The 20,972-nt window shown below is 39.5% G+C and overlaps 1 protein-coding gene across 2 annotated transcripts in view; it reads left to right on the top strand.

Annotated features, from left to right (window-relative positions):
• cdc42ep2 (CDC42 effector protein (Rho GTPase binding) 2) overlaps positions 1 to 20,762 on the top strand; it is an 85,819-nt gene extending 65,057 nt beyond the window's left edge. For both annotated transcript variants that reach the window (XM_051935362.1, XM_028802305.2), the window contains exon 2: positions 18,288 to 20,762. In XM_051935362.1, the coding sequence (XP_051791322.1) occupies positions 18,635 to 19,411 (777 nt within the window). In that variant the 5' untranslated portion in view covers positions 18,288 to 18,634 and the 3' untranslated portion in view covers positions 19,412 to 20,762. The remainder of the gene's footprint in view (positions 1 to 18,287) is intronic.
• The last annotated feature ends 210 nt before the right edge of the window (positions 20,763 to 20,972 follow it).

The following is a 20,972-nucleotide window of genomic DNA, read 5'->3' as shown; positions in this document are numbered from 1 at the left end:
AAGCTGTGTCTCTCTTTAATTATGCTGTCTTTGGGAATGAAAATGATTATTTAAGTATGCTTTTTCCAGCATGGGAACACTATCAGTCCAGGGCAATCTGCTATTCTTGTGTTTCTCTTGGGAAATGCACAATGTATTCTTCACAACTAATGTAAAAAATCATCAGAATAATTTCATTTTCTACCAAGCACAAGTAGTATTGTAAAGATATGTCCTATCCACTTTCACCTTAATAGCTATTTTTATCAGTGGCTTGCGTGACGAACAGTGCACTAACAAGTGGTGTTAATCTGCGAAGCATAAGTCACAAAGGTCCAAAACGAACTTTTACAAAGAAGACGATTGACGGGTTTTCATTTTTTTGCTATTCTTTTTCTTGTTTTTTATTTTGTACAGCGCTTTGTGATTTTAGTAAATTGTACTGTATGGAACCGTTATTGCATATGTAGCTGATGCTTTTATTCAAATTAGTTTGCCAGATCAGGATGCAGTATAATTATGAATGTGTAACTGGAGCACAGATGGATTAAGTGACTTGCTCAGGGCCACATTTTTTGAATTGGAAGCAAGACTTTAATGTCTAATGCTTAAACAATTACAACACCCCACCGGTTACAGTTCTCACTAGGATGTTTGGCCACCCCTTTAGCATCTGGTTTGCACAGATAGGACAAGATGTGTTATCTTGGAAACTGTTAGCTCAAGTTACACAAGTCTCATAAATCACACTTTGTAATGCAAGGTTGTTTAAAATTAAAAGGAAATTATCAGTCATTATGATTTTTTACAGTATATCCATATTTCTTGTTCGTGTAGCCATAAGTTTAATAAAAATCAAATTAGATGCTGCTGTTTTTGTTAACAATTATAAAAAGTAAAATACACTCACTGTTGCTTGTTCTCTAGTCAACAAAGAAGCTTACACAAGGGTAAAGACATTTGCCAGCAGTCTAAGGTTCAGTGTAAGGTAGCAGGACCCTTCTAAATTCAAGGCCTTTAAAATCATGTTACAACTGCACTGTTGAGTCCTTACACAATTGTTGTTAAAGCTCAGCCCAGAAGGCAGAAAGCCACACCCCATTTGCAACTGCCATAAAGCTGCACCCATTCTGTAAGTTGAAAATTAGAGCAGAAACACTTGTTTCTGTGGGGCCTGGCCTGAAAAGCTTCTATGAAGAGGGTAGGACACCAAGTACAATGAACAAGCATAATTCAGTTATTCATATATATAACCATTCTTGGTTTGCTTAAAATATAAAACAGTGAAGTGAAAGTGAAGCACAATATAAGCCATTCTATACTTACATAAATAGAAGTGCACATATTCACTTAAATTTTAGGTTTCAGTAAAACAACATATACTGATTTCAGCTTGTAGGAGGAATGACATTACCATCCTAACAGTAGATAGAGGAGATGCCTCTAGATCCTCAGGGAAGTTCCTTTACTTTGACAGGATGGTCACTGTGATGGTCTGTAATAGTCACATGTTCACAAGGAGACAGCTTGCCTCATGAACTAGTAAGAATCCATGTCCCTTGTATCGAATATATAATAAAAAGCTGAATGTGTGTTTGTCCACTATGGAAATCCACAGCATTGAATCTGTCTCTGCCACATTTTGCACATATTTCCAATTTGTACATAAGTTATGCTTTGTTCCAAAAGTTTCTTTTTAGGGAAATTATTTAGTGGTGACCGCACCTGCACTTTATTCTTCCCGGTGCAGAGCCACATACCCCTGCTAATACAGCCAAACCTATGTAAAGGTTAGGGTTGCAGAACATTGATTTGGTTAGCCAGCTCACTGTTCTTCAGCATTAATATATCATCCTATGATATTTTAATTTCATTATCCCTTACATTTGTCTGAAATCCTGGTGTTTGTTTATGAATTGGCAGGATGCCTTGACAGCTGAATAAAGTGAAGAGTAAGCACATTATGCTTCATAGATCCCAAGGTGAAATCTGAATGCATGACAGCAGCCATACACATAGCTTCCGTTCAAAAACCTGCTGCAAAGAGGTAAAGGATGCTAACAGAGGAATTGCAACAGTCAGATTGGACGGCCAGCACAGATTCTACTATAGAAAACCCAGGAGAATGCAGGCGGCCAGTTGGCTGAGATCTTCAGGACTGTGAATTTGTTTTTGACTTTCTCTTTGACAGTTTTAATGCCCTTCATTGTCAACTGGCCATAGTTCATCAATTAATTAATGGACAGATATTGTTGGCTTCTATTTATGTTTTAAGTTTCTACCTTGTTCTCTGTTTTAAAAAATGTGCATTTATATGTGAACTAGTTCTATTAGTAATTAGTATAATGTATACTTATATTTTAAATGATGATTGTTCACAACACACTTAGTAAAGAGTGCTACACAAAAATAAATTGTATTGTTTTAGTAATTAGTATAATCTATACTTATATTGTAACTGATAATTGTTCACAATGCTATTCACCATAATTAGTAAAGAGTGCTACACAAAAATAAGTTGTATTGTATAGGCATTAGCACATATAAAGTACTCAAGTATATTTTGTGCCAGGAGTGCAGAAGAGTAACTTTCTGTCCTCCCAACAGTTAAGTTATTGATTTAATGCAAAAACCTGACTACAGGAAGCATTACTTTGCCTGTGAAAACCAATATGAACCTTGTCATGCTAGCACCCCAAAGGCAGAGTGCATAGTCTAGAGTTATCCTCCTCTTATTACATACCATGAAGTGGTCTATTTTAAGTGTTATTTTAATACTTTGGACTCCCCCACCCCCAGTGACTCAATATACTGATTGGAAGAAACTGTTTGTCACAAGTAACAGCAAACAGCATTCTGCTCATCATCTTCTTTAGTGCAGTTAGTTGCCTTGTCAACTAGACTTCACAGATGCTGTGCACTTCTCTCTTTTAAATCAGAAGTTCTGCTTGAATTACCTACCAACATGAAAACAAGCTCGGAGAAAGCTGGCATGGCGCCCGAATCTGCTGCCAATACAAATGGAAATAATTTCCTCTTTCAGAGGGGACTCTTTGCATCATTTAGGCTTCACTTTGTGGATTTTTTTTCTCTGAGTAAGATATTCTGCATTCCAAAATTCCTGGGCTTATCCTTAAATGATAGTTCTCATATTTTTCCTCAGATGTATAGAAATCAGAAGTGCTACAGAAGAGAACAGTACAATCTGGCTAAGGCTAGCATTCACTGTGCTAAAACACATGCATGTACCATTGAACACCTTCACTGTGTGTACAAGTGCCGATATTACAGTGAGGTAAATTTGAGGGCAAGTTCATGTGTTTAAAAAAAAAAAAGCCTTAAACCTGTAACCATCACAAGAGAATGCATTGTATTGACAGTTGACACTCCAAAAACTTTGCCGGGGCATGCAAGTTCTGCCTGCTTTTGGCTTGGTTTCAGTTGGAGTGTCTCAGTTCCTTTGTGGCCCTGACACAAATCTGCAGTTCATTATTTCAAAAGGCATTGTGGTTTGACAGGTTTCATTCTTTTAAATAACAAAAGAGTGTTTTTTCTTGGTTTTGGGAATCATAAGGCATTACATTTCTGTTGAGTGTCTTACATTGTCCGAATAATTATTGTAAAACCTCATTTCCTTAAGTAAGGCTGTTAAATATCACTAAAGGCATCATACACCTTTAGTTTTGCTTAGTACAGCCATCACTTGTAGACAGTATGTGACTTTTTTCAGTGGGCATTAAGCACTACAGGCATCGTAACACTGCTTGTGATTCATGGTAAAATTTTAGAGATTGTGCACCATTGTACAATACTTGTGTGGTTTTGGTGGGATGCATTTAACAAGTGAAATCAAAATATTGCTTTTATTTGTTGTTACTAGAGACGATACATAATATTTCAGTTTGAATCTGGAACAAATGGGGTATAAAAAATATAGATAGATAGAACTTTATTTGTCCCTAAGGGAAAATTTGGCTTTTTACAGAAGTTCTTTAAATAAATACACAGGTAGATGAACATACTTATATATGTATATGTATGTACAGTATGTGTATACTGCGGTGGGCTGGCACCCTGCCCAGGGTTTGTTTCCTGCCTCGCGCCCTATGTTGGCTGGGATTGGCTCCGGCAGACCCCCATGACCCTGTAGTTAGGATATAGCAAGTTGGATAATGGATGGATGTATGTATGTATGTATATATGTATGTGTGTGTATGTATATATATATTCTTTTTGATGTTTGTCCTATGTATACCGCTGGGCAAGAACTGCGTGGAATGCTATAAACTGCGTTTTGTGTCTCTGCTGCCAACACATTCATCATATTAAAAAACGACCAGCTGAACGATTTTTACAACCACATCAACACAATATTCCCTGCAATCCAATTCACCATGGGAAAAGAAACAAACCGACACATCAATTTCCTGGACATCTCCATTGAAGGAAGTAACAACTCCACCCTGATTACAAGTGTCTACCGTAAGGAATGCTATTCAGACAAGATATTACACTTCACCAGCAATCACCCAGCATCTCATAAACCGAGCTGTATTAAGACTTTATTCAGAAGAATTCACTCCCATTGTAATAGGAAGGAGACAAAAACGAATGAAAGACGCTATCTTTTCAATCTTTTCACTTCAAACGGCTACCCAAAGACATTCATTAAACAATGCCTACACAGGAGACGCCAGAGAACCCAGCAAACAGTTGACTCCAATCTGACCCCCCCCATCCTACCTGGCACACAACTTCCTTATCATCATGGAGTGTCAGAAGGTGCAGCACGTATCCTGTCCAAATCAGGCATCAGAATAGCACACAAACCTACGAACAATCTGTGCACAGCCCTTTTTAATGCCAAAAACAAGAAATCGGCAGCAGAGACATGAAACGCAGTTTATAGCATTCCATGCAGTTCTTGCCCAGCGGTATACATGTGATTCTTTTTGACATTTGTCCTAACACGTCACACATCAAAACACCATCAGAAGGAAGGACTCACGATCACTGATTTATACGCACACAAATTCAACCGGACATACATTTAACTGGGACAATGTACAAATAAGATTTAAGGCCAGTACTAAAAGTGCCAGAGAGCTGGCTGAATCTTGGGTATCAAACGAGAATGCCATCAACAGACATTTGGACATGAACCCAGCATATGCTAACTTAAGAAGAAGAACATCCTCAAAATAAATAAAATTTTATGACTAACACCCTTCTAACCCCACCTCATTACCCCCCAGCTAAAGCCCCCCCCCCCCCGCATGCACTCAGCTACCCCCACCCCCCAAACCCTCCTTATTTTGCTATATATTGCCTTTGATTCTTGTATGTCTAATCATTATCCTCTGATGACGGCTCCTGGCAGGAGCTGAAAGCTCAGGAATAAAAACTACTTTATGATACGTGATTCATTATCTCCTTTTGTGGATCTCCAACTACAAATATGCAAACCGTATCACAGACCTTCGCTTCCATTCGTATGTGTATATACAGTGGGTACGGAAAGTATTCAGACCCCCTTCAATTTTTCACTTTGTTACATTGCAGCCATTTGCTAAAATCATTTAAATTAATTTTTTTCCTCATTAATGTACACACAGCACCCCATATTGACAGACAAAAAAAGAATTTTTGAAATTGTTGCAGATTTATTAAAAAAGGAAAACTGAAATATCACATGGTCCTAAGTATTCAGACCCTTTGCTCAGTATTTAGTAGAAGCGCCCTTTTGAGCTAATACAGCCATGAGTCTTCTTGGGAAAGATGCAACAAGTTTTTCACACCTGGATTTGGGGATCCTCAGCCATTCCTCCTTGCAGATCCTCTCCAGTTCTGTCAAGTTGGATAAACGTTGGTGGACAGCCATTTTTAGGTCTCTCCAGAGATGCTCAATTGGGATTAAGTCAGGGCTCTAGCTGGACCATTCAAGAACAGTCACAGAGTTGTTGTGAAGCCACTCCTTCGTTATTTTAGCTGTGTGTTTAGGGTCAGTGTCTTGTTGGAAGGTAAACCTTCGGCCCAGTCTGAGGTCCTTAGCACTCTGGAGAAGGTTTTTGTCCAGGATATCCCTGTACTTGGCCGCATTCATCTTTCCCTCGATTGCAACCAGTCGTCCTGTCCCTGCAGCTGAAAAACACCCCCACAGCATGATGCTGCCACCGCCATGCTTCACTGTGGGGACTGTATTGGACAAGTGATGAGCAGTGCCTGGTTGTCTCCACACATACCGCTTAGAATTAAGGCCAAAAAGTTCTATCTTGGTCTCATTAGACAAGAGAATCATATTTCTCACCATCTCAGAGTCCTTCAGGTGTCTTTTAGCAAATTCCATGCGGGCTGTCATGTGTCTTGCACTGAGGAGAGGCTTCCGACAGGCCACTCTGCCATAAAGCCCTGACTGGTGGAGGGCTGCAGTGATGGTTGACTTTCTACAACTTTCTCCCATCTCCTGACTGCATCTCTGGAGCTCAGCCAAAGTGATCTTTGGGTTCTTCTGTACCTCTCTCACCAAGGCTCTTCTCCCCTGGTAGCTCAGCTTGGCCGGACGGCCAGCTCTAGGAAGGGTTCTGGTCGTCCCAAACGTCTTCCATTTAAGGATTATGGAGGCCACTGTGCTCTTGGGAACCTTAAGTGCAGCAGAAATTTTTTTGTAACCTTGGCCAGATCTGTGCCTTGCTACAATTCTGTCTCTGAGCTCTTCGGGCAGTTCCTTTGACCTCATGATTCTCATTTGCTCTGACATGCATTGTGAGCTGTAAGGTCTTATGTAGACAGGTGTGTGGCTTTCCTAATCAAGTCCAATCAGTATAATCAAACACAGCTGGATTCAAATGAAGGTGATCTCAAGGATGATCAGAAGAAATGGAAGGCACCGGAGTTAAATATATGAGTGTCACAGCAAAGGGTCTGAATACTTCGGACCATGTGATATTTCAGTTTTTCTTTTTTAATAAATCTGCAACAATTTCAAAAATTCTTTTTTTTGTCTGTCAATATGGGGTGCTGTGTGTACATTAATGAGGAAAAAAATTAATTTAAATGATTTTAGCAAATGGCTGCAATATAACAAAGAGTGAAAAATTGAAGGGGGTCTGAATACTTTTCGTACCCACTGTATACACAAACACTATGGTTTGAACACACACCAGAATGACTATAAAGCAAGAAAATGAAAAAGAAAGAAAACTTCTGACTCTGCTGTCACAGTCACGGTGAGGCATTATGTAGCGGTATTGCCGTTGGTGTAAAGGAGCCCCAGTAGCATTTTCTGCTGAATAATTCATTGTCTGAAAGTACTCAGTTTCTCAGATCGAGGATATGCAGCATTCCTCATAATCTCCCCTTGACTTCTCCCCCCTGGGGCTTCAGAGTGCATCCCGTAACTGAGCTTGCGTTGTAATTTTCTTGTTGATTCAGTGGGCCTCTCTTGAAGTGATTTTGCCAGCCCAGCACACCACAGTATAGAAAATTGCACTGGCCATCACAGATTATAGGAGATGTGAAGGATGTCCTTTCCCTAACGGAATACAGTCTCCTAGGGAAGAAAAGCCTGCTGTACCCTTTCTTATATAGTTCCTCTGTGTTCTGAGATCACTCCAGCTTTGTCATTAATGCAGACCCCCAAGTACTTGTAGGAGTGGACCACCTCTACATCAGTTCCTTGAATAGTGACTAGACATAGAGGCTGTTTGATGAAGCGAAAGTCAATAACCTCTTCCTTGATTTGGCTGATGTTAATTTACAGACAATTCTCTTTGAACCAAAAAACAAAGTTCTCCACCCCTTTTATCAGTACACCCCATAAGTGCAGAATCATATGAGAACTACTGCAAGTGGCATGACCTGGTATTAATTACATTTATAGTCTGAGGTGTACAGAGTGAAGAAAAAAAGGACACAGGACTGTTTCTTGTGGTGTTCTTGAAGCACTGAATCCCACAATGTCAACTCCTTCTTTAACCAGTGCCTCATAGGGTTTACAGCCTGTGCCAAAATGAGTCTGTGAATGACTGGCAGCTCAGCATAGCCATGGGTCTTCATAATGGACTTGGAGACCTTGAGCATTATGTGACAGAATGATAGTGTTTCATTGCATGGATTAAGCAAAGAGATGGGATTTAGAAATTCAATTAACTTTACCTTATTTTAGAACTAAAGGAGAAAAACTAAATTATGTTGGAAGATTTCATGATGACCTGAGAAAATGCAGATTTTATGAAGCCCACTAAATAAAATGTTCTGACCTAAATGTATAATAAAAAACATTAGAATATTTGGACAAAAACAGGCTATTCAGCCTAACAAAGCTCATTAATCCTGTTTCTCCAGAAATTATATCAAGTTGGATTTTGAAGGTCCCCAAAGTATTACTATATGAACTGCTAATGGTAGAAGTGAGTAACATGTACGTAATAAGCAAAGTGTCAAATACAGGAAGAAGTAGCAAAACTTTCAGTAAAACAAGAAAACATTGGACAAAAAACATAGCTGAAATAAACTTCAGATAAAATTCAATAACCAGACTTTCACAAATTACTAGAATTTGTTTTAAAGTTTAATCTACAATCTTAGGCAAACTGTTGTCCATGTCACTGAACTTTATACAATAGCTCTGAAGACATTACGACGATGTTGCTACATGGCAATGGTTCAAATCAGCTCCCACACACTTACTATCATTGAGATTTTACAGCATTGGAAAGGTTTTCCATACAACATAATTACTTCTGAAACCTGATTTTTGATGGTTTAGCTGCTGCAGTTTTGAGAGCTAGGCATCATATAACACCCACTGCATGTTCAGTCTGGGCCAGCTTTCTTTGGCATTAGTGATCCTGGCCTCTCTCAAGGGGACATATTTGGAATGCCCTCTCGTAGCAGGATTTGTCATTACAAGATGTGGATGGGGACAGCAGCCTGTGAAATGATGCTTTAGGCGCTTGAGATTTCCTGAACTACATTTAAGTGAAATTTTAAATTTGTTAAACTATGCATTTTGATAAGATTTTACAACGGAAATACAGCAATAGGTACATTTTGCCCTTTCTCATAGAGCTGTTATGCAGATTTTAAAGGCAACAAAACATGTCCTTGTGTATACACAGTTGCATACTTGACTGTTCAAATCAGCTGTCAGCCAGGCAGATTCAAACTAGGGATACATGCAGGTTTTCAGTTTGTTAATGATATAAAAGAAACTTCCCTTACCCTTCAGCTTACATGATCTGGCTGTTATCTAAGCTTTCCAAAGTAGTTTTCTATGCAGAAGACCTGATGCACTTTCTCTTTAGTAAGGGTGCCAGACACCATAATTAAAAAGGAGTTTCCTGTGTAGTAGGGATATGTCTGAACCGATCAGTAAGTTTTATTTGAGTTTTGACAACGAGGGGCTATAAAAGTAGATTTGGGACATCGTGGGAATCGGGCATATAAAGAATATCTGCACTGGGGATTTTTTTTTAAATACTTCCTACCAACATCTGTTTTGTAAAATTATTTCCTTCATCCTGACTTTTATTTTACTGGTAGTCACAAAGATCTCAATAAAAAGGCATCAGATAATAAGAGGCTCTTCTAAAGGCATCAGATAATAAGAGGCTCTTCTAAGAATAATATTCTAATAACTTTATCCAAATCAGATTGGTTCAGATTTCTACAGAAGCTTCATTAATTGGGTTTGGGAAGCATCAGTGTGTAACACTGGAACTATTAAATTATTAATAACTTAGAAAATAATTAAATCAATGGCAACCAGCTGCTCTACAGAAATCGAAGTGAAGATATCATACGGTACCTTTCATGTCTGTCCACCTCCCTTTATATCTAGTATTTAAGCCTAATTTTTGTCAGTTTTTGTCAGTTTTTTCCACAATGTGACAAGTAATAGTAGCATAGAAACAGGAATAAAGGAGTACATCAGGCGGGCTGATTTTTACCCATTCCCAGTTTGCTATGGCATCGGAGAATTGCAGCATGTTTGTTACATGTTGGTCAAACGTGCAAGTAAGAATTTCACTGTACCCTGTACACATGACGAGATGACTGCAATTGCTACTAATTATTTTTTCTTTCACTCCTTTCTTTCATCGTTATTTTACTGCAAGCTAAATACAAAAAAATAAAGCAAAACATTAAAATTATATAGTGACATTTGTAATGTAAATTATTTACAAGAGCCTAGGAATACACGTTGAAAGTGTAGAATAATGAAATCAGGAATCAAAAGAAAATTGTCTTTTTTATCAGTCACTGGTTACTCTGCAGATATAGAAATATATGAAATATATTCATGTTTTGTTGTCACGTAAGAGTCTCATCTGACCTTCAGATTTACTTAGGTTAGCCATCTGTGGTAGGACAAGCATCCTGCTGCCCTGTGGTCCCTTTGCTGATCCCTAGAAGGTGCCCATCTGATTACTTCTTGCCCTGGCACTTCATCTCCTTACTGATTTACTCTCTGTTGAATAGAAATGGACTGCATAAAGAATTTGAATGTGGGGTTAACCACAGAAACAGAAAGAGTTTGAATTAGTTTGATTTTTATCAAAGCAGAACAAGCAACTGGGATTTTAAGAGATGGCCGAGTAGTGAGTAAGGTAAGATGCTGGGGTCAGCTCTTAGGGGAAGCAAAGCCGGGAAGGGACAGACGTTTTATGAGTGTAAGGGGTGGAACAGAGACTACAGCCCAGAGGGAAAGGTGAAAGTGCACAATTATCACATACAATTCCAGAAGCCTCTCCTAACATATGGGTGATAGAAAAAATGGACACATTGAAAAGAAAGAAGTGTTCCATGGTGACTCACTGCCTGGCTTCTGCCTCGTCGCTCAAGAGAGCTTGATTTAAATCCTAGCCCACTCACTTTCTGTGTGAACTTTGACAAGTTCCTCACATGTCTGTGTGGGTTTTCCTCTTTATATCAAAGATATACAGGTTGAGGTAACTAGTTGGTTACTCTAAATTGCGGTACTGCAAGTTTAATTTTCAAGTTTGTGCTCTTGCTTCCTGCCGTATGCCCTTGCTTACAGGACAGGTTGTTGTTTCTTACAAGTTTGGAATGAATAAGGTTGGAAAACAGATGGGTGCACTCCTGCCTGTATAATATGTGGCTTTTTGTACCGATGATAGCACCATGTCAGAGCCATTCTGTCGGCAGTGAAAAGAGTGACTATCATTTAATTATTAATCATGGAGGAAGTGTGTGTGTGCTGAAAAGAATTTGACAAGAAATAGGAAAGGATGACTTTTATTTTTACTTTTTTAGGGACATTTCTAGTTAGTTCATGTAGAGACAGGTTCTCCAGACTTTTTTTAAAAAAAATTTGTTTATGTTAAATATTGTGCAATTACTCCAGAAGAACTGTTTCTTTTAGACTTTTCTCTAAACAAACACAACTATGGAATTTTCAAACATGTCTCTAGTTTGTTTGAGCCATTTAATTTAAAAAAAATCCTTTAGTATAATTTCTGCTTATGAAACACAGAATATTTTTTTACATAAAGTACAAAAAGATCATGTGATGTGACAGAGGATTTATTGAACCTGTGGAAACAATCTTTAATAAATAAGATTTAAAGTAATGCAGGTTTTGGTTCATCATAAAAACAACATTCAGAATTCATTAATTGCAGACTCACATAGAGATGAGAGCAGCAGTTTGGTGTTCCACACACACGGCAGATTTCTTTTTTTTTTCTAATACACAAAGCAAGTTAACTCCTGCAACAAACTGATAATTTTACAAGATCTGCAGAACTGTGAGGATATGTTTTTATGTTTTCTATGTATTGAAGGTTTTCCTCCCACATTCCAAAGGATGTTGGGTTAACTGCTGCCTTTAAAACGGCTCTGAGCATGAATGTGTCCTGTTATGGAAGTTTTCTTTCTTATGCAATTCAACCTTTTGGCTTCCTGAACCCTTTTGCTGGACTAAGTAGAACATGAAAATGGACAGAAGGAGGATGGACCATCACAAACACGTTAACATAAAACAGGACAATGCAGTGAACACTCTGATCATAGTTCTTTACTTTATTGGTATAACTACTTCAGTTACAATGAGTTTGATTTAGTGAAACCCAAATAAAACATCAATAACAAATTTAAAATATAAGAACTAAAGACATTATTTTGTATGTGGATGGAGAACCACCACAGTCACAGGAAAACTCAGGCCGTTAGACCCTCTGTCCAGTGATAGTCAACTGCTATTGTTGGCCTCATTGACAGCCCAACTGCCCTTAGCCATTCAGTTTTACTGGAACAAACTACTTTTCTTTTTGTATAGCTGTTGTGAATCTCAAAGTGTAATGCTAGAACCATTTTATGACTTTAGTATAGAAATTTCAATATTTACACAGATGTTTTGGATTTTCATTGACAGTGGCTATCAACTGTACAGTATATTCAGAAGCTTGAGTTGCAACAACAAGTTCATATTTATGCAATGTGCCTAAAGTTTTTGGCATTTGAAGTTTTGAAGCACAGCAATCTGATGTATGAAACTTAGAAATATTGTTACCTGCTATACAACCCTGCAACACAGGATAGAATACAACTTGGAGACATTTAGTCTTAATTTATCCCAGAGTCTTAATTAATTTGAGTAATCCATTATTATTATTATTATTATTATTACTATTCAGGGTATTTTCTGGGATAGTCCCCTTGCTACTGCCTTGTATGTGTTTTAACGGATTGTGTTTTTGAGGAATTTCTTCACTGTATGACATGCATTCAAAATTCCTGCTTTCTGGAGTTTCATGTATGTGTATTGGCTTATATGTAATGTCTGCAGGCTGTTGTGTAGTTTATGTGGGATGACACCAGTGGTGGATACAACAGTTAGAGCAATGATCACTTAGTCCGTTCTCCACCAGTGCCGTATTTCTTCTGTCAGTTCTGAGTACTTCTGCATTTTATTTCTGGGTGTACTTTGTAAGTTTTGTGTAATTGGTAAGACAATGTCAAAAATATATGTAGTCTTATTTTGTTTGTTTACCAGGTCTGTTATGTTGGATAGTCGGTATAGTTCTGTCCCAGTATAGTTTATGTGTGGCATTTTCTTGTACTGTGATGGGTGTGTATTTATATTGTGGCACGCAGCTGGGGGTGGTACCCAGCCGGGACGCCCAGGAGGACCGCAGGAGGGCTTGTGCCTCCTCCAGACCATGAGAGGGCGACCACCCTGGTTGCTTTGGGGACCACGGGTAGAGAGCTTTGAAGCTCAGCCCTGTAGGGCCCGTGGTCACCACCAGGGGGTGCCCCGATGCCTGCGGAGCCCTGGACCTCAGCACTTTTGCCACACCCTGAAGTGATGGGGGGAAGAGGATCAGGGACACCCAGAGTGCTTCTGGGTACGCAACCGGCACTTCCGCCACACTGGGGAGTGCCGGCGGAAGATTGTCGGGAGGCAACTGGTGCACATCCAGGTGGCTATAAAAGGGGCCGCCTCCCTCCATTCGAGGGCTGGAGTCGGGTGAGGAGCAGGACAGAGCTTGGTGGAGAGGAGTGGAGGCGGTGAAGAAGGCAGAGTGAAAGAGGCCTGGACTTTGGGGAGTCTTGGGGGTGTGTGGTGCACTTATTCCTGTAAATAGTAATGATAACAAACTTGTGGTGGTGCTTAATACAATGTCTGCCTGTCTGTGTCTGGGGCTCGTTCCACAGTATGGTTTGTAATTGTCAACTAGTAGTTTGTGTTGTAGTGCCAGTTCTTGATGTCTAATGTTTGCTATCTGATTGTGTCTTTGCATGTAGTTGATCTCTGTTAGTAGTCTTCAACCTGAGGTGATCTCCTGGATTGTTCTTGTTCCTTTTGGCAGTATCTACATGAACTGTCTGTAATGTTAGCCACATTAAGAATATATTTTCTGTAGTTTTCTTGTATTTATGACTTGATCTTGTGTATGGCCCCTTCTTGTACTCTTCTGTTTCGACAAACATATCACCATGTCTTGGCCAGCTATTTGACAGAATTTATACACACAAGGCTGATCAAGTTCATGAGGATGTTTGGGTGGCTGTTACTGTATGTCCTCTGTGATGTTAGCTGTAGTATGGAGGCTAAGTGGTGTGTACTTTGTATCTACATCCATCCATCCATCCATTTTCCAACCCGCTGAATCCAAACACAGGGTCACTGGGGTCTGCTGGAGCCAATCCCAGCCAACACAGGGCGCAAGGCAGGAAACAAACCCCAGGCAGGGCACCAGCCCACCGCAGGGCGCACACACACACACACACACACAGCACACACTAGGGACAATTTTAGGATAGCCAATGCACCTAACCTGCATGTCTTTGGACTGTGGGAGGAAACTGGAGCGCCTGGAGGAAACCCACGCAGACACGGGGAGAACATGCAAACTCCACGCAGGGAGAACCCGGGTCTCCTAACTGTGAGGCAGCAGCGCTACCCACTGCACCACCGTGCCTCCCGTATCTACATGACTTGGTGTAATTATTATTAATTAGAGGGTCATACCTGTCACATGTATGGAACCACATTGGTTTGTAGATTTTTGTGTTTATTTCAGAATGACTCACTAGCTAATAAATTACATGTCATTTAGTAGAGCTGCATATAAATTAACAGTGCTTTCCAAATTAGCATTACACTGATGATTTTTTTTCATGTATTGGTAAAGTAGGGTAATTCCTAGTTTTAAAGAACATTTTCATTATGAAGATAAACAAACTAAGTTCAATGAACAGAGTATTCTTTGTATTCAGTTGAACTCTCCCAACATTTTAATGGTTAATGTGGACAGCGTGATAGAGTGGTGATAATCGTATGAAGTTCATTTAATTAAGACATATATTTAGATGTAAATTCTGCACCACTGCAGGATAATGAACTCCTTTCTAATGGTCGCTCCTTCCCAATTGTTGTTGTAGGGAAGCCAAAGTCAGTCCTGGCAACAAAACTACAGCTTTTGCCATAACACTTATTTACTCCTATGGTCACCAAATGTTGTATTCTAACATTATGAACCTTATTCTCCAACAGTTTGTGTGAGTGGGTACATTGGTTTTAGGGTCCAGTAGTGGTCGTGAGATTTTATAGACTTTGACTCCAGGAATATCGTTGATTGGGATTTTAAAGTTCTGCCTGTCAGACTGATAATGATTCAAAGGTCAGAAGATGAGATGGCCGCTGTGAAGGGTGAGAGTGCTTGATGAGTTTGGAAAAGAGGAGAAATTAAGGTACCTCGCTTGCTTGGAAGAGTAACAGTATGTATAGTTAGGCCAGATGGGTTGGAGGCTGTTTTTTGTTTGTACTGTTTATTGGATACTTTGATTTTTACTTGCAAGTTCTCCTTCATTTATTTTTAATCATGGACTGGGGAAAGTGTCTGAAAAAAGGAGGCTGCACATAAGCTCCGTAACCACACACTTGGATGCTACTGTGCACATACTTCCATGCATGAATCTCAACAGAATGCCATTAAAGTAGTAATAAAAATATTAGGGTTGATATACACATTATCTTGCCTCAAATGTACCATTAATGTAGCACTGCTGTTTCTTATTTCACTGAACAAACTCATTGACAACAGCAGTCATATTCATTTCAGAAACAAGCCCTTGATGTAGTGTACTCCATGTGGGCAGGTACACTACACAGCAGAGTAGAGATGGGTGGACCAGCATCCATGAGACCAAAACGCTCCACAATGCAGTTCATCGCATGATTTTGTTTGGTGATGGTTGATGGCAAAAGGTTTATAGTGCTTTTTCCTTTGTAGTAACGTAATGTAATGTCAGACACACTTCCTGCACTTTCAGCTCTAATACATTTTATCGTTTTCCTCACTTTAAGTTCCCAATTAAAGAAGACGTATTATGTCTAAATCTTATTGAAGAATTTCCTCATGAAGGGTTATCAACAGAAGAAATGAGTACAAGGCATTCCTAGCACCGAGAAATGAGGAAGTCAAACGAATTAATGGCAAAAATGTTGAACGGTTACACAGCAAATTGGTTAAATGCGTACCAACAGACTATGCTGAAACAGTTGGTGGTGATCGTGCGGAAGATGAAAACAACAACTTACAATATCCAGAAGAATATCTACAACCGTTAACACCATCCTGTCTTACAAGGCACGAATTACTGTAGAAAGAAGGATGTAACCAAGAAAGGTAATGTAGTACAAAGGAGATCTTGATATGCCATTCATATTAAAACGTTAACAGTTTCCCATTAGAATAGCTTTTGCAAAGACAATTAACAAATCTCAGAGCCAAACATTCGAAAAAGTCATTTTATTTAATAAAGAGAAAGAGACAAAATTCAATCACGGGTAGATATACGTTGCGTTGATGCAAATGTAACAATTCCCATGAAAATAAAAATCTGTTTAAATTGTACATCTGCATCCCCATACGCGAGCGGCAGAACAACAAAGAGGGCAGCACGTAGTGCAGGCAGGGCGGTTTGGGGGGCGAAGCCCCCTAGTTTGAAAAAAAAAAAAATCAATGTGACAAGTTTTAAGCAAACAATACCAACCAAAGTATAAATGCAAAAATTCAAGTATTATGAAAATTAAGAAAATGATAAGATTAAAGGGGTATTTGTTATAATGGAGTTGTCTCAAGCAATACAGCCTGCCAATGTATGTTGTGAAAAATCATTTAATTTTATTTGGGGGCAAGAGTTCAACAATGGAACTACTGTATATCAGAATTAGATTTGAGCCACTTGTATCATTTATGTTTATGTTGCCGTTTCTTATGCGATTGCTCTGTTCTTCATTTTGTGAACCTCTTTGTCCTAGTATGGGAGGTATTGGCTATCCAAGTAGCATTAGGCTTAAAGTGGGAGCCAAAAGTGTACAGTATATGGCACCAGTTCAATGCGAGTGCATTCTTCTTACACACTGTATCTGACTGTACACTCCACTCTACTGTATGTGGTGTGTCGTACAGCTTGTCATTTTAGATACGAGCTTTCAAACAGTCAGTTAGCTAATTTATCTGTTTTGACAGCCTTCAAACATACTTTGGTTTTGGGATTCAGTGCATTGAGGCATTTTAAAAAATATATGTCAGTACTGAAGAAAAGAATATTGTGTTTGAAGAACAAATAGGATAATGAGTCAGAAGGGAATAGACTTTGGCCAAAAAAAATATGTTTCACTCGTATGTATTATAGTTTTTTCTGCACTGTATGCGCAAGCCAAGGAATGGGAAATCGTTTAGCAACATTTCCTTTTAGCTATCTAAAATGTATGTTTGTGCCACTATACTGAATGCATGCAATCAGTAATGAAAGCTTATAATTTCATCTAGCAATTGCTTGCTCAACCCTTAACTTGCCAAGTTTGGACACGAAAAACATGTTTGTGAGAAGACAGGACCTTGAGGGCTTTGTTTAATTTTTATTGGCCATTTATATAAAAGGAGACATTTGTTTAGCACCGTTCTTCTGGGTTCTTGACAGCTGCTGTCACCTGGCCCTGTTCTTTTTGAACGTGTTTGACTGGTTGCTATAGCTTTATCTGTGTTTTTAATGCACATAATTTTGCATGGCTTCAATTGGGAATTGGTTTTGTGTTGTACTATAGAGAGGCGTTCAAAAGGAAAGAAGAGTTACAAACCACTTTTACCACTTTTACACTTTTTAGTAAAAGAAGCTGGGAAAAACCAGGCTTCTAGTTGGCATAACTTTATTTCCACATGAGCCCTTGTCTGTTTACTTATAAGTACGCACATTTGTCCAAATATTTCTCTTTTGCATTACACATTCCAGTTACTGTAAATGCTCCATTCTTGCTGACATGTCTTGTGGAGAATTTACCTTTTAAAATTAGAGTGCATGGTGGCGCAGTGGTAGCGCTGCTGCTTCGCAGTTAGGAGACCCGGGTTCGCTTCCTGGGTCCTCCCTGTGTGGAGTTTGCATGTTCCCCACCATGTCTGCGTGGGTTTCCTCCCACAGTCCAAAGACATGCAGGTTAGGCGGATTGACGATTCTAAATTGTCCCTAGTGTGTGTTTGTGTGTGTATGTGGGCTGGTGCCCTGCCCGGGGTTTGTTTCCTGCCTTGCGCCCTGTGTTGGCTGGGATTGGCTCCTGCAGACCCCCGTGACCCTGTAGTAAGGATATAGTGGGTTGGATAATGGATGGATGGATGAAGATTAGAGTGGGCTTTTTATCACACTAAATAAATGGTAGCCCATACCTGGCTGCTTCCTGCTTGTGGGGATTACAGATGTGCGTAAGACAGGTTGACCTCACCCTTGGTTGCTCAGTCAGTTTCTTTTTGCTAACAGGATCTTTTATTTTTTTGTTGCAGAGCAGAAAGCTGATCAAAGCCACTTCCTAAGGATGTCTTTTCCACCACGATGTCCACAAGACAAGTTTCTTCGTTCATTTTAAATTATTTCAGCCTATCAATGAACCACAGTGAGAGATAATTTAACTCTCGGAGTTCTACAAAAAGCATTTAAGTAAGACTCTCCATTTTGGATACCAAATATTTCCATTGTATGCAAATAAATCTTCAAAAACAATTTGGATTTTAAAGCCTTGGGATCTACAACTCATTGAGTGTAATACGACCCGTCCATATTAAACAAGCAGATCTGTAACTGATATTCATCAATTTCTTGGACCCCAGAGAATACACAGAAAGAATCAGAGATGTCTACCAAGGAGCCCATTTACCTGAAACGGGGAAGCCGCAAAGGTAAAAAGGGAAAGCTTCGGGACATTCTGTCCTCTGACATGATCAGCCCACCTCTGGGTGACTTTCGGCACACCATACATATCGGCAGTAGTGGAGGTGAGAATGACATCTTTGGAGATATGTCCTTCCTTCAAGGCAAATTTCATCTTCTTCCTGGCAAACAGGGTCACAGCTTATCTCAGAAGTCCAGCCTGCATACAGCACCATTTGAATTCACACGTACAGCCAGTGTTTGTGGCCATCAACAACAGTCCCAACTAGAGAGCACATCACCTCTCTTGAAAAATGCTATATCTTTGCCTGTGTTTGAAGTTCAGTCTCAGACTCTGCCATCTACCCAAGCACAAATGCAGGCCCCCCCTCCTAAACCTCCCAGACTTCACCTGGGAAGCAGAAGTGACACTCCAGGTGATAAAAGTGCCAAATCTGAGCCAAACCAGCCAATCTCTTCTCAAAGTAACAACAATGTCGACCTTTCCACTAAAATCCCAAGAGTAGCAGAATCTGGTCAGACATCCTTTTCCCCTGAAGGTGAACAAATTGTAGTGGAGTCCCAAAATGACCACAGAGAAGAGCACTCCTTAGATGAGCCCTACCTGTCGCATGCAGGCTCCCTCTTGTCACTGCACCTGGACTTAGGACCATCAATTCTGGACGATGTCCTTCAGATCATGGACAAGCATCAAATGGGCAGGATAAATGGAGCACGTCTTCCAGAGATATTCACCTAAAGTTTGTGAATGCCTGAAAGCAGAACTTAAAGAGAAAGCAAGGAAGCGTTGTTTTCCTTCCCTCTTGACTGTTTTTTTTTTTTTTTTTTTTCCAAATTCCGGCACTATTTTTAAATGGAAACTAACATTAACTGGATTATCTAAAATGTTCCACTGGAGGATTAAAAAAATAAAACAGGGTATGGCCCAATTTTGCATTTAGGATATGTCTGAGGGTCACGTTGTGCTAATGTACTCTGAAAGCATGGAGTACCTTTTCTGACTGTGTGGCTTTGTTGGTCTTGGTGAAATTGCTTTTGTAAAGTATTTCATGAAGCAGGGTTATAAACCTATTTCTTGTGAGCTGGAAACTGTGATCTGATATTGAAAACCTGCTCTTGAATAGCTGCTGAGTATTTCACAACCTAAAGAGAAAAGGTTAGCAATAAACCGAAAGGCACCACTTGGCACAGGATGTTTTGGATGACAGTAACCTCCTGTGTAACACTGCAGTCAACCAGTTCACTCAAGGACTGGCTCTCCGTCATAAAAGGCCTGACCTGGATCTACTCTGTTTGTTTGTCAGTACTGTAGATTCATACGGAAAAGAACATTTTGGAGATGAGGTTAAATCTAAAACCACCTCCTCTTCAAACTCACTTAAGCACAGAAACAGTCAAACACAAATGATCTGATCTAGCACCTTCCAGTGGCCAATACCAGTAGTGCAGAGCTAAGTGGTACGCAGTGAGGCAGTGGTGGTGTTGTGCTTTACAGTCCAGCAGCTAAGCCACCAGATGATGGGGTCCGCTTCGGTTTGATTTATATAGCATTTGTCCTGTCTGTCTCAGCATAGATAACTTTCAGAGGCACACACTGACACCGTCGGAGCCCTTGGCTTAGGTGTTCACTGTTATTTCTCGTTGTGCTTATTCTGGTGACAAGGGTTCAACAGAAACTCAAACTTGATATTAAACATTGTGTGCATGTGCTTATGTATCAGTCTTCAACCACACTGACCTTTTTGTTTTATTATTTTTTATAAAGTCAGTTATTCTGGGACTTGGTGGAAATGTGGCATGCACTGGTAATGCATATCAAGTCTGAATTGTCCAGTGTGATGCCCTGCCATGGTTAGTAGATTATGTCATCCCTCTCATGAGAAGTACAATCAGAATGTAACTGCGATTCTCACCTGCTGTTTGTATTGAACAAATCAAAACTGCCACAGAAGACCGGGTTGATGGGTAATTGCAAAAGCACACTGAATAATGCTGAAGTCTAACAAGAAATTTCAACTGTTTATTTTGTAACATGACATGATGTTTTTAAAACAGGAATAAATTTCCAAGTCAGTAAATTATTATTTAAATGTGATCTTTCTTAACTTTTTTTCTCACTCTTTCTTACTTTTTTCACTCTCCAAAAAAAAAAGCTTTTTTAATGTTGCAAACAGAGGAGCCATCATCTGGAGGATGTAAAGGCTTTTCAGCAATTTGGGCATACTTGAAAACTAATTATAAAACTGGAAGGATGACAAACGCTTGACTTGTGAGTAGGACATGTCTCTAGCCTGCTGAAA

This window comes from Erpetoichthys calabaricus, chromosome 1 (genome assembly GCF_900747795.2).
Source record: "Erpetoichthys calabaricus chromosome 1, fErpCal1.3, whole genome shotgun sequence".
NCBI lineage: Eukaryota > Metazoa > Chordata > Cladistia > Polypteriformes > Polypteridae > Erpetoichthys > Erpetoichthys calabaricus.
The sequence above is the reverse complement of the archived record's forward strand: the minus strand, read 5'-3'. Positions and strand labels throughout refer to the sequence as shown.